This window comes from Sinocyclocheilus anshuiensis, unplaced genomic scaffold (assembly GCF_001515605.1).
Source record: "Sinocyclocheilus anshuiensis isolate Anshui unplaced genomic scaffold, SAMN03320099.WGS_v1.1 scaffold297, whole genome shotgun sequence".
Classification (NCBI taxonomy): domain Eukaryota; kingdom Metazoa; phylum Chordata; class Actinopteri; order Cypriniformes; family Cyprinidae; genus Sinocyclocheilus; species Sinocyclocheilus anshuiensis.
Window position 1 is genome coordinate 853,733 of NW_015536479.1, and position 13,442 is coordinate 867,174.

Genomic DNA, 13,442 nt, shown 5'->3' on the forward strand with positions numbered 1-13,442 from the left:
TATATATAATTAAACACAGCTCTCCAATTATTTGGACATAATATCCATGGTGATGTCTCTATCTGGAGAAAAAAAATTGTGGATATGCGATTTGAAATACAATCCTAACTGCCACTTCACTAAGATCCATCCCAATTGGTGCATTTTATCTTTTGGATGCAGTAACGATTAAAGGGTTAGTTCACCCAAAAACGAAAATTACCCCATGATTTACTCACCCTCAAGCCATCCTAGGTGTACATGACATTCTTCTTTCAGACGAATACAATCGGAGTTATGCTAAATAATGTCCAGGCTAATCCATGCTTTATAATGGGAGTGGATGGTAGCCCAACATTTGAAGTCCAAAAAATTGCACCCATCCATTATAAAAGAAGTCCACATGGCTCCGGGGGGTTAATAAAGGCCTTCCGAAGCGACGCAATGCGTTTGTGTAAGAAAAACATCCATATTTACAACTTTATAAATCTTAATCTCTAGCTCCCGCTAACTGTCGTACGCTCGTTCACGAGAGACTGGCGTCCAGCGGATGACGTAGCACATAGGCAAACGCGGTGACAAACGCGGAAGCGCAGAGGAGAGAGCAAAACAAAACACCGGTCACAAATTAGTAGTACAAAACGAGGATTTGTAAAGAAAAATGTCGGAGGATTTCGATATAAACCAAGAGGACACTGGTTTGCCATTGCCGTATAAACAAAACTTGTTTCTTGCTAGACTAGCATATTCTCACCGGAGCTTATGCTACATCATCCGCTGGACGCCACTCTCTAGTGAACGAGCGTACAACAGTTAGCGGAAGTTAGATTAAGGTTTATAAAGTTGTAAATATGGATATTTTTCTTTCTTTTATAATGTATGTGTCAATTTTTTGGACTTCAAATTTTGGGCTACCATCCACTCCCATTATAAAGCGTGGAATAGCCTGGACATTATTTAATATAACTCCGATTGTATTCGTCTGAAAGAAGAATGTCATATACACCTGGATGGCTTGAGCGTGAGTAAATCATGGGGTCATTTTCATTTTTGGGTGAACTATCCCTTTAAAAACTGTTGAGACTGCAAATCAAAATTGACCCACTTCAACTCAAAAGAAAAATTCTTTTTTGAAAGTGATTACAAGTGATAGAGTAATTGAACGGAATAGTTTGAAATGTTTCTACAATGCATTCACAATATTTCTGCAAACTGTTTAAACTAATCACTACAAAAATGACATCAAGCTAGTAACATTAACTTATCTTAAAGCAAATGTAGGTTATTTTCTTGATATTATACATATTTCTTTGGGAATGAAGCCCGACAGTTTTGGTTTGGAAAATGTGAAACTCTTTGGTGTACAGTGTTTCTCCAAAAACATCAACATTTTTGGGTAATTTCCTTCTTAACTTTATATTAGGAAAGAGCAAAAGCTTATTTGAGGGAATTGTGGACGGCAACATTTGCAAAGGTGGGATAGCTCAGTATTTTAGGGTGGGGCAAAGGGTCAACTGTAACGACCAACTAGGCAGAAAGAAAAAAAATAAATCATTACAACCACCCTCCACCAAAAATTTGTAAGAGTATAAAAAATAAGTTACACATTCAGCTTTCTTAGTGGTATCACTTCATTTATACCCAGAGAAAAAATATGATTTGCCAATTTAATGGAGAAAAAAAAAAAAAACATCTATAAAAAGATAAGTGACTGCAGTAGTTAATGTGAAGTTAGTTGAATTAAATGTGTGCACCTAAATGTTACATGTAAGATACTTACCATTACAATAATTAATCTGTTCCTAAACCGCACACCTACATATGAAATTTATAATGCTTTTTTTCCACATTGCCTTAAAGAAATACCTTGAAATGTACAAGTATGTGGCCAGGTGTTGCATTTTGTGGTGGCGAGTGTGCACTTGCAAAACACCGTATAATTTGCCTCAGGATTTAGACAAACTAGTTAATGTGAGAACTAGTGTGCATGCTAGACTACGACTCGCATGTATAAAATGGAATGAGGGACTATAGAAAAATAGACACTAATATGGACAAAATCTTGAATAATTAATTTGAAACAAACCACAACAACCTCAAAGAAATGACACAGGAGGCAAGAAATTGACACAAGTAATAAAGGCTAAAGCACTCCAATACCATTAAAATTGTTTTAATGCTGTTGCAGATAAAACATGCAACAATATCACCTCATAAAACTGAAAAATATAAGGAAAAGAATGACTTGAGAACCCCTAATGATACAAGCTATGAGTTTCCCTTGACTCCCTGAGATTATTGTGCATTTGTTGGTGTTGTGTGAATATCACATTGTTGATCAAAACGGGGAGAAGCATTGTCATGCACAGATTAGAAAAAATATTTAATTAAAATAAAGTATAACCTCAGCTTCAATGTATAGCTTCCAGAATCTGCCCGAACTGGGAAACTGGGCGACAAGTCGCTCATATGTCTTCCTTGCTTTGTCTATGGGTTGATTCTAAAAGAAGTAAAATTCATTTACATACAGAATCATAAGGTACGTCCCAAAGACCGTTTACATGAGATAGCATCAGATATGCTGTCAGAGACCCCCGTTCCCTCCCAAAACACGTTACCCCAGGTAAAAAGGAATGCAACCCTGTGTCACTAAACCTGTGCTTCACGAATCAGTATGCTCCAAGCGTCGAGGTCATATGGATTTTCTTCCAACTTCTTCTCTGCTTTCTTCACCTTCTCTGGGATGTACTCTGCCGCCTGTTGAGGGAAATAGAAACGTGCGATATGAATGACATGTGCAACAGGTGACACTGGGGAAATGAGTACATATTCATATTTTGGACATATAACCATGAGCCGAACTACTATGTTAATGGTTCTCAATCTTTGCCTTGAAGTATTGCAAATCTCTCAAATTAAGTTCATGTCTTTGAGTCTCTACTAATGATAGAAAACTGACGCTATAAACCAGGTTGGTCTAATAAAAAACAGGTAGGGACTGTGCAATACTGAGGACTTAAGGATTTAAAACCACCAAAAACACGTTTAACAACAGAGCTCCTAGTTGAAATACAACTGTTACCAAATACAAAAGCTGCCTTCATAGAGAACATTTTCACACCAAAAGCCAACTTATTTTAAAATACTCAAGGATAATTAAAAGTCTCGTTGTTCACTCAGCATCTTGATATCAGTAAATAACTCTGAGTGAAAGTAACGTTAACAAACAATGGCATCGTGGTGTTGCGCTGCAGTCGCCATTCACCTGAGCAACAGCATTACGTCAACGTTTCTCTATTCTACTACCTCCACAATTTCACTTATTACAGTAATGCAAAGCAAACGTTGCGCACACACTCGACGTATTCTATGATAGACGTGCTGTAAACATCGACACAACAGTCTGCTTCAGGAGCGATCTCAACAGTTAGGCCGCAAACACGAGCACTTGATCTCAAACACTCCACATATCATATGTCTTTATTTTACCTGGTCCGGAGGAGTTTCGGTGGACATGATGGAATACGAGTGCGATCCGAGTAAAGAAACGTCGACTGCTCAACTATCCCAAATAAACTAAGCGCAGACCGTGTTTAATGCAGCATTGTTTATTTGTGCAGACTCTTTGTGCGGCCGCTCGCCTCTCACCGCGCACTAAAATGGCAGCAGAGCGAGCGTAGACGTTGCGCCACGCCCACCGGAAACGATTTACTTCAAAATAAAAGCCGCTAGAAATCGAACCGACTGGTCGTTAATAATAATAATAATAATACATTCGAAATATGGTTATGCATTGAAGGATGAAGCCTTCTTAAAAACAAATGTATTCCTTGAAGTTAGTTCAGTAGGCATATGTGTCATGTTTTAAAGGGGTCATATGATGCGATTTCGATTTTTCCTTTCTCTTCGCCAGCCGTTCCTCACTTTATCCCCCGGCCTCTGCTCACTCAGGGCCGCCGTGTGTAACGCTGTGTTTCGTTGTGAAAGCGAAACTACTTTGTTTGGCCTTCCAAAAATGAACACGACTAGAAATCAGTGGTTAAGTTGTATTTACAACACTGTTCAAGAACAATTCAACCCAAATATTCAGTGACCCCTTTAAATCACTAGCTTGTTTGGAAGGGAAGCTATTTAGGCTACATTTACTATTATACCTGTCATGTAAACAGACAAAGCTGCATAATACGCTTTATACAAATAAGTACACATAAGTAATCTTATTTACTGTTCATTAACACGAATTGCATCTATGTGTTTGTTTATGTATTGTCGAAATCACTATTTTGTAATACAATAAAAATATATTCCTGTATACAGTGAAATATATTCATCTAATATGTCACTATTCCGTCAGGTATAAAGTATTCCAGTACAACCAATGTCCATGAAATTGCATTTTTTACATTTCTTTTTTTACATTTTGTTTACAAATCGATTAAATATCACATTGTCAGACTATTTATTAAGTATATTTAAAAACAATCATATATACAGTATACATGTACGTGCATTCCTCAAGCAGCAGTCTGAATTCCATGAACATTCCATTAGAACGTCTGTCAGTATCAGCATCACACACTGATGATGTCACAGCCAGTGCAGGAGTCCATGAGCCACATTCATCTAGAAATTGGAAATTTACTGTAATTAGTGTTGGATTATAGTGGCTTGTGATAACAATGGCTTGTGATAATAGAGTTCAGCCAGACAATTACAGAGAACTGGCTTTTGCGGCCCGTTTAGCTGCACAACTTGCTGTACCACAGTTGAAGGATGTCACTTTTCAGTCAGTCATCTGCAACTTTATGTGGAATTTGACAGACCAGTATGTCTGTTCTTTATAATTCTATTATATTCTATTATGTTCTATACTGTTCTCTTTTAATATAATTATATTATCCATCCATCCATTGTAGGGTCTATTCTATTCTATTCTATTCTATTCTAAACTGCTTCTCGTATGTAGGGTATATTATATTATATTATATTATATTATATTATATCATATTATATTATATTATATTAACAATTGTCTATTTTTCAGGAATTTGGAAGCGATACAGGCAGCATTAAGCTACCCGGTAAGTCTACTTTTCCACATTAATTCATACACTATAAAAGTGTACTGTGAATGTATGCGGATAAAGCTGGATATATTTATAGTAGTTGCAAGTTGGAGTTATTAATTCATTTTGTGATATGGAAATCTGCAAGGTTTAAAATGATACATGTAATTTTTCAGTTAGAACAGGAATTAAGTATTTTATGCATTTGAGTATGTGTGTGTAATGCCAGCTAGTCCATGGATGATTGCTGTTAGCAGAGGATGATGGTTTTACTCACATGTGACTTGCATAAACATATTTTGGTATAAACACATTTACTTTGAAATGTCGCCCTGTGTTTTGGAACAAAGCAAATGATCTATGGATCTGAATATACCCTAACCATAACCTAACATAAACTTAAAGTGCTAAAAACAAGTTTGCGTAATGAGACCTAAAACTCATTTTGCTTTTTTCCACACAGTTCTCCAGACAGCAAATCTATCAAATGCTGACTTCCATTGTAACATCAGCTGCCACAACTACAACTGATTTAATACCAAAACTTTCTACAATAGTAGGAATGATTCCGTCTGCAGTTGTAAACTCAAACAGGCCATCAACGTCCTCATCCACTGAGGATAATCATCAGGACACATCAGAAAGACCAGTGATCCTGAAGATGGAACAACTTCCATATGTGTATCCGCTTCAATCTCTTTTTGGGATCACGGTGGATGGTCTCCTCAGCAGCGCCGACTGCGATTTCAGCGACTCTCTGGGTAAAGACAACTCGCGTTCCTCTGAACTCGCTGGTATTGTGCTGGAGGAAGTTCTTCACCGGGTGAATGTGGTGATGCACAACAGCGTCTTGAAGATCAATGCAGCCTCGTCACCATGCTTCGTTTACTTCCGCCCCGACGATTCCTGCACTGATATTGGGGAGTTACTGATCAGTGGTGTCATCCGAAAGCTGAGTGTTTTACATTGCCACATATCCCGCGCAGTGGCCACGACAGCCATCGGCACGGTTCTTGCAGCAATAGAAGGCAAACTCCCATGCGCTCTCAGCCCGAGCCATTGGGTGGAGGTCACAAGTAATGTAATTGACTACATTGTGGAGGATGTCATTAGCGCCTGGTCAAACAATCCCACTGCAGCATCCAGAACATGGGAAACCGGGCCTGTCCCAGTTCTGAGGCCGACTTTTGAGTCATCTGAAGGAGGAATGTCACTCATCCTGCTGGAATCAAATCATCCCTCAGGCAGTGACAAGCCAAAGACCACCTTATTTGATTCACTGATGACCGCTCTATATATGTCGAAGTGCAGCGGTCACTTCAGCTCACAGGACAATAGTTACGCAGCCTCAGAGCGTCTGCATCAAAGACTCGCAGATTTAATGAACTGCGTCTTACGATGCAAGACGAGTGTCTCGAAGGAGGTCAGAATGGCAGCTATAGACTTTCTCCATTATTTTGTGGAGGAACTTGTGCAGCGGCTTTTTGTGTCCTCCGCTTTCCCCTGCCCTGCGACGCTCCCTGAAAATACTCCAGTGATGCCCTTCATCATCAAAGAAGAGGATTTCGGTCTGACAGTGGTGGATCATCTGACAGAGCTGCTGGTCAGTCAAGCTTTTGACTTGCTGGCAAAGAGATTTCCATCAAGTGAATCTGTCAAGACTGAACGGAAGAGTCACGACGTGTCAATACAGGAGGATCTACCAGAATTGACCTTCAGAGAGAAGTTAAAGATGATGAAATCAAACGTCCTTAAAAAGGTTATTTCTCCTCTGTATAAGTGTGCTACCTAATATCTCTGCTTATTTATTGAAATAAAGTCTGTTTTGTCATTTGTTTGCAACTTAAGAATCCTTTCAGATCCAAGGACAGCAAGAACAAGGATGATGATGAGGAAACAACAGAGGAGCGCGCAGATGGAAATACAACAGCTCCAGAACCCAAAAAGAAGAAGTCATTTTCAGGGTTCACGGTTTCCTTTTCCATAAAAATAAAGTATCTTACATGATTTTGGTCCGCAAGTGCATAATTTTTTTTTTGCCCCCAAAGAAAACATTGCTGCTTGAGTTTGCAACAGCAGGACTGGCTGCACAGGAAAGGCTGATGGAGCCCCTAAATATAGTCACTGAGATTCATTAGAGATCATTAGTGCTCTAATGTCCTTAGATATTTGCAAATGATGTAAAAGCAAGCCGCTGGGTTCATATATATAACACCTGCAGCATTATGGGCAATATGTCTATCTGCAACACTTGGAAGACCAAACAATGACGAACTTCACAAGCAAAAAATGTAATTTTTTATTCAAGGGAATAGTCCCTTGAAAATGTGAACACAACAAGAGCAGATACATCACCCTTTTAGTCAGGCCAGAAAAAATGTCGGAGCACATGATTGTAATTTTGAAGCTCATAAATTACCTGCAAAACGACTGTCATGAGTCGTGAATTTGTATCTCACAATAATACAAAGATGTTTGACTACAGTCTAATGATCTGTCAGTCACCAGGTTGATTTTGATACTTCTGGGTCATTTATCAGAAGTAGAACAAGGAAGAAGGACAACAGTCACCACCAGCCTATTTCTTCGTACTCCATGCAATCTTTAGTACAATACAATTTAATAAAAATAGCCTACATTATTTCTTTTGAACACAGACACCTCGGTGCTCTCTCTCTTTCTCTGTTTTTTGTAATTCATTTACATTTGTTAACATTTAGCACTTTGTTTTAAGGTATAGAAATATATGTACAAATAAAGAAATAAATAATAGAAATAATTTGTGAAAATGTGATCTATATGTACACTTGTCAAAAAATATAATGGTTAAAATGAAAGCGAAATTAAAGAACACATTATTATTATTATTATTATTATAATGTTGTTGATGATGATGATGATGATTTAGGGGCAACTGGAAAAGTGGTACAGGTGCATCTAAAAAAAATAGAATATCATGAAAAAGTTAGTTTTTTTGTAACTTATTTCAAAAAGTTAAACTTCATTACATGTAAAGTAAAACATTTCAAAAGTTTTTTAGTTTTAATTTTCATGATTAGAGTTTACAGCTCATGAAAGTCAAAAACCCAGTATCTCAGAATATTAGAATATTTAAATTTGAGTTTCATTAAATGACCATCCATACAGTATAAATTCCCGGTTTCTCTTGTTCTTTGAAACCTCAATAATGGGGAAGACTGCTGACTTGGCAATGGTCCAGAAGACAATCATTGACACCCTCCACAAGGAGGGTAAGTCACAGAAGGTCATTACTGAAAGGGGCTGTTCACAGAGTGCTGTATCAAAGCATTTTAAATGCAAAGTTGACTGGAAGGAAGATAATGGGTAGGAAAAGATGCACAAGCAACAGGGATGACCACAAGCTTGAGAATACTGTCAAGCAAAGCCGATTCAAACACTTGGGAGAGCTTCACAAGGAGTGGACTGAAGCTGGAGTCAGTGCATCAAGAGTTACCACACCACAACGCCTTTGTCCGCTTGAGAAACGGTGTCTCTTCCGCAGCTCGGTACGCTTTCAACTCGTTTCTTTTTTTTGTCTCGAGTAAGACACTGTATGACATTAACGTTACATGATTTGACTGATTTTTACGTAGAAAGGGCGACAGCGCACCGCATTAAAAGAAATGACATAAGCGGTTTTCATAACCGCTGGCCAAATTCAAAAACGAAACTAAAATTAAATCATCTTTGAGAGCAAGGGGGCCCCCTGGTGTTTCGGGGGCCCTACGCAGCTTGCGTACTTTGCGTATAGGCAGGATCGACTCTGACCTGCCCACAGTGCCAAAATCACTTCCAAGTGCTTTGCTGACCCTGACATGTCAAACTGTGCTTGATTGGCCAGCCAACATGCCTGACCTGAACCCCATATGGAATCTATGGGATATTTTCAAGAGAAAGATGAGAAACAGTTGATCCAACAATACAGATGAGCTGAAGGCCGCTATTAAAGTCCGCGTGAACCGGAAGTTGCTGCCGACTTTATTTCAGTGTAGTGACGTATTTCCAGCTGAAACGGAATATTGAATAGAGGGCATGGCTTTGTGTTTGCGCTCCTCCTCTCTGTCTCTCACTCATAGCAATCTAAAGGTTGGAGGGGTGTGTTTAAGGATATTCTGCCCTAGCCGTCAAACTGACGTCATCAGAAAAGGAATGCCATTCCAGAGCGGAAGTAAATGTTCAGATTTTGATGTTTTGATGTAATTGTTCACATCATTACTAGCAATGTGTGCTAGTAAAGTAAATAAAGTCAATTTTGATTTCATGCGGACTTTAAAGAAACCTGTGCTTCAATAGAGCCTCAGCAGTGCCACAGACTGATCGCTTCCACGCCACACCTCACTGGTGCTGGAATTGTGCTAAAGGACCCCCGACCAAGTATTGAGTGCATAAATGAACATACTTTAAAGAACTTGAGATTTTCTGTTTTGCAAATCCATTTTTTTATTTTTTTTATTGATCTTAGGAAATATTCTAATATTTTGAGATAGGCTACTGGGTTTTTGACTTTCATGAGCTGTAAGCTCTAATCATCAAAACCGAAACAAAAAAACATTTTAAATGTTTTACGTTACATGTTGCCTAATGAATCTAGAAAATCTGAAAGTTTCACTTTTGAAATAACAAAAAAAAAAAAACTTTTCACGATATTCAATTTTGTAGAGATGCACCTGTAAAATTTAAATGCGGAAGGGAAACAACGCTTTCATTTTAGTCAGGCACATTTTCAGACACCACTGCTAACATTTTCCCAGCGTTCCGTGCGAGCGGCCTTTTCCTCCATTTTTGAGACGGAGTCAGGTGAGCGTCTTAGAGCTCAACTTTTAAAATGTGACATTTTTAGCCTTATGTGATGTAAACTAAAGCACAATTTCGACCAGTATTAATAAAAACAGACCTGAAGTCCATAATCCGCAGAGTTCTGCCTCGTGCGGCATAAGATGCTTTAGATTTTGAACGGATTGTGGGATGCTTGTTTGCCTCAGGCTAAACTTATCCGGAGCTCATTTCTCCTCAGTGCTGGGAAAACATACATTTTAGTTGATAATTTTTGTTGGTTTCTACTCGTACGCTTATTTTGAAGACGTAGTAACAACTATGAGCTACGTATAACTTAGTATAAGAACATAACAGCCTAGCGTTGAGGAAGATAAACACGCAGCAGCTCCGTGGAGAAGATGTAGCCATTGTATATGTGTTGCATAGTTCTAGAAACTACGGGACTATATTTATTGCTCAGACTAAAGGTTCTTGTATTTTTGTTCTCATATTAGGTTTATTTGACCTGGTCAAAGCATCATCATGCCAGGAAGGTAAGACATAAAAGCTGTCACAAATATAATCTGAATTGATGTGTAGTTCAGTGTGATAACAGGAATATATTTAATATTATAAAGCCATTTAACACTACAATACTTTGCTGAAAAAGCAGTTGTACAAACATTGTCATCTAACTGATAGTTTATACATTTTAGCAATTAAAGGCTTTTTAGTGTGATTGTAAAAAATCTTTTGCTATATATAAGCTATTAGAATTTCATCTTACTTTTTGGTCATAGAAATATCTAATTTTTGATTAGTTTGTGCCTCTAGATAAAGTTGTATTTTCCCCCTCATTCTTCAGTGTGTGCTTGATATTCTCACTATATCTTTCTTTATGCGCCACAAATGCTGATGTATCAAATATGGTTAAAACAAACAAGAACGTTTTTCTTTTATATTTAAAAAAAAAAAAAGGTGTTTGATTATGTGTCAGACTTTATGGGGTTAAATGTTGCTTGGCTCATGCATATAGCTGAAGATAAACAGTTTTTACCTTGTGTCTCTTAGGTTGTGGAGCAAGGCCATCTTTGCTGGCTACAAGCGTGGCCTGAGGAACCAGCGTGAGCACACTGCTCTGCTCAAGCTGGAGGGAGTCTACAAACGCGATGAGGTCGACTTCTACCTGGGCAAGCGTTGTGCCTACGTCTACAAGGCAAAAAAGTAAGTGATGCACAGTGAAGTCATTATGGGGCGAGTGACGTGTGTGAGGAAAGACTTGAGTCTGCGCTGCTGTCAGTAATATGTTTGTCATGTTTTTGCTGTTATGGCACCACATTGAGTTTCTTTGGTATTTTTCCAAAATTCTTTTTTTTTTTAATCTAATATGTTTAACCTTCATAATCTGTTTTTTATTTTTTGGGTCATCACTGGTATTCAGCTCATTGAATGTTGTGTTTCACATGGAATGTCAGATTTTGGAAGTAAAATGGGTTATGAATGGTTTCCGTGTTGACATTAATAGACAGTTTGAATGTAATTGCGAAACATATTTTGACATTTGCATGCAGAGACATCATCATTCATCATTTCTATCGATGGTCTTGTTTGGGTTCTGTCCATAGTTGGCGCTGTTATTTAAAGTGAGTTTTGTATGTTGTCTGAAGGAACACCGCAACACCTGGCGGTAAACCCAACAAGACGCGCGTCATCTGGGGTAAAGTCACACGGGCTCATGGAAACAGTGGAATGGTTCGTGCCAAGTTCAAGAGCAACCTTCCAGCGAAGGCTATCGGGCACAGGATTCGTGTGGTAAGGGTCTTAAAGTTTCTTTCAAATATCAATGTCTGTCCCTGAAATGCGTACTTGCTAGTCTAACAGACTTGTAAGGCTGGTTATATTTTGTGTTTGCTAGCGTGTTCTGTCCATTTTCATTTGTCCAGTATATGCATGCTTTTATAGTGTGGCAGTGACAAAAAACATTATTCGTGCTGGTTTAACAATTTCGCCAAAGGTCTTGCTGATGTTGCTCTTAGTGCTACCTTGTACGTTTTAATCAAGTTTGTCTGTTGGCATTTTAGCAAGTAATTTAACTTTGTGGTGGTCTCTTGAGCTTTATTGTGAAGCTTTGTCATTGAAGGTGTATTAATTGATGATATTCCTGCAGTGAAATGTGTATCAGAAACTGCATTTCCTCCAAAGTTACGCTAGAAAGGAGGACAAACAAGTCTGAATGCACTGATTGCAAGAACCGTGTCACTAGAGTAACTTGGTCTTGTACTTTTGCCTTCCTCAGGGTCACGGTGGGGTTTTGTAGGTCTCTCACATGTGGCAACACACCTGACAAGAGATTTTGGAAGATCCTGTCGTATTTGATGTATGCCAGGGGTGTCCAAACTTGGTCCTGGAGTGCCTCTGTCCTGCAGAGTTTAGCTCCAACTTGCCACAGCACACCTGCCTGGAAGTTTCTTGTGTGCCTAGCCTTGATTGGCTGGTTCAGGTGTTAAATTAAAAGTCTGCAGGACAGTGTCCCTCCAGGAGCAGGATTGGACAGCCCTGATGTAGGATGTTTGGGCGCAAATGCATTCCCTTGTACTTTACAATCTGCTTCAGGTTTAAAAAAGGGGGAATGTACAGTTGTTGATGCTTGACTTGATGCTGTAAATGTATTAATTTGAATGCCATGTTGACTGTCAGTATGTTTGTGGCAAACTGTATGAAATGCTTCATTTCCAAAAAAAGCTGCAAGTATTCAACAATTAACTAATTTTTTGCTTTTGTTTTTCAGATGCTGTACCCATCTCGTGTGTAACCTGCTTTTGTGTACAGACAATAAAAAATTGGTCCAAAAAGTTGCCTGTCTGATCTTGCTTCAGTTTGCAAAGCATAGTTTTTGCAACCACTTTGAAATCTTGCTAGCTTTTGCAATTTTCTGCCCTGTTTTTTTCTTCCAGTAGAGCGACGTCTGAGAATTGTAGTGTTTGTATCGAGCCAGATTAGCAGAGGAACTGATGCGCCAGTTGAACCATCTGTAGAAGAACTGAAAAGAGCACAATTAAGGGAAATTACAGGTTTCATCATTAACACTTCCTTACTCAACACTGGAGCACTTACGAGAACATTTTGTCTGGGTTTAGTGTAGATCAGGATACAGAGAACGGACATTTGACTTAATGGTAAGTAATAGCAACTGCTGAGCTTGTAAGAAACCCCATTCAGTGACAGTTAACTGTCTTCGTCTGACTAAATTAATTAGCGTAGTCAAACTAGAGTAAGTGAGTTTTATACATTGAGTGTACAGTGCATAAGATGAGTAGTGACACTGTCAAAGCTATCCAGACACTAAAATATATATATAAAAAAAAAAAAAGGTGTCCTGTGATGTTGGCCAGACAGACGTGGCATGTTTCTAACGTTAATATATCTTGAAAATAAAATTGTTTTTTAAAGTGAAGCTGGTAAGTGACATTAGTAAAATATGTATTGTAACAGTTATACAATGAGATAGGAAGTTATTGTAATTCCAGCTACTTGCCTGTTGTGTATGTATATGTATATGTAATACACTAGTAGCAGGTATTACATTAATTTGTCTAAAGTGTGTGTGTGTGTGTATATATA

General features: G+C 38.4%; 3 protein-coding genes across 3 annotated transcripts in view; 2 read left to right on the forward strand and 1 right to left on the reverse strand.

The window, feature by feature from the left end:
* The window catches only part of LOC107671440 (cleavage stimulation factor subunit 3), a 27,359-nt gene extending 23,709 nt beyond the window's left edge, over window positions 1–3,650 (reverse strand). The window contains exons 1-3 of the mRNA XM_016464396.1: window positions 3,469–3,650; window positions 2,635–2,736; window positions 2,384–2,479 (exon numbers count right to left, since the gene is read on the reverse strand). Of these exons, the coding sequence (XP_016319882.1) occupies window positions 2,384–2,479; window positions 2,635–2,736; window positions 3,469–3,495 (225 nt within the window). The 5' untranslated portion in view covers window positions 3,496–3,650. The remainder of the gene's footprint in view (window positions 1–2,383; window positions 2,480–2,634; window positions 2,737–3,468) is intronic.
* A 1,008-nt stretch (window positions 3,651–4,658) lies between these two features.
* On the forward strand, window positions 4,659–7,183 carry LOC107672562 (uncharacterized). The gene is made up of 5 exons (XM_016465841.1): window positions 4,659–4,804; window positions 5,024–5,060; window positions 5,509–6,818; window positions 6,905–7,016; window positions 7,094–7,183. The coding sequence occupies exons 1-5, from the start codon at window positions 4,659–4,661 to the stop codon at window positions 7,181–7,183; spliced, it is 1,695 nt and encodes a 564-aa protein (XP_016321327.1).
* A 2,615-nt stretch (window positions 7,184–9,798) lies between these two features.
* Window positions 9,799–12,673, forward strand: rpl35a (ribosomal protein L35a). Its single transcript, XM_016467040.1, has 5 exons — window positions 9,799–9,863; window positions 10,337–10,375; window positions 10,893–11,045; window positions 11,489–11,633; window positions 12,610–12,673. The coding sequence occupies exons 2-5, from the start codon at window positions 10,365–10,367 to the stop codon at window positions 12,631–12,633; spliced, it is 333 nt and encodes a 110-aa protein (XP_016322526.1). The 5' UTR covers window positions 9,799–9,863; window positions 10,337–10,364; the 3' UTR covers window positions 12,634–12,673.
* The last annotated feature ends 769 nt before the right edge of the window (window positions 12,674–13,442 follow it).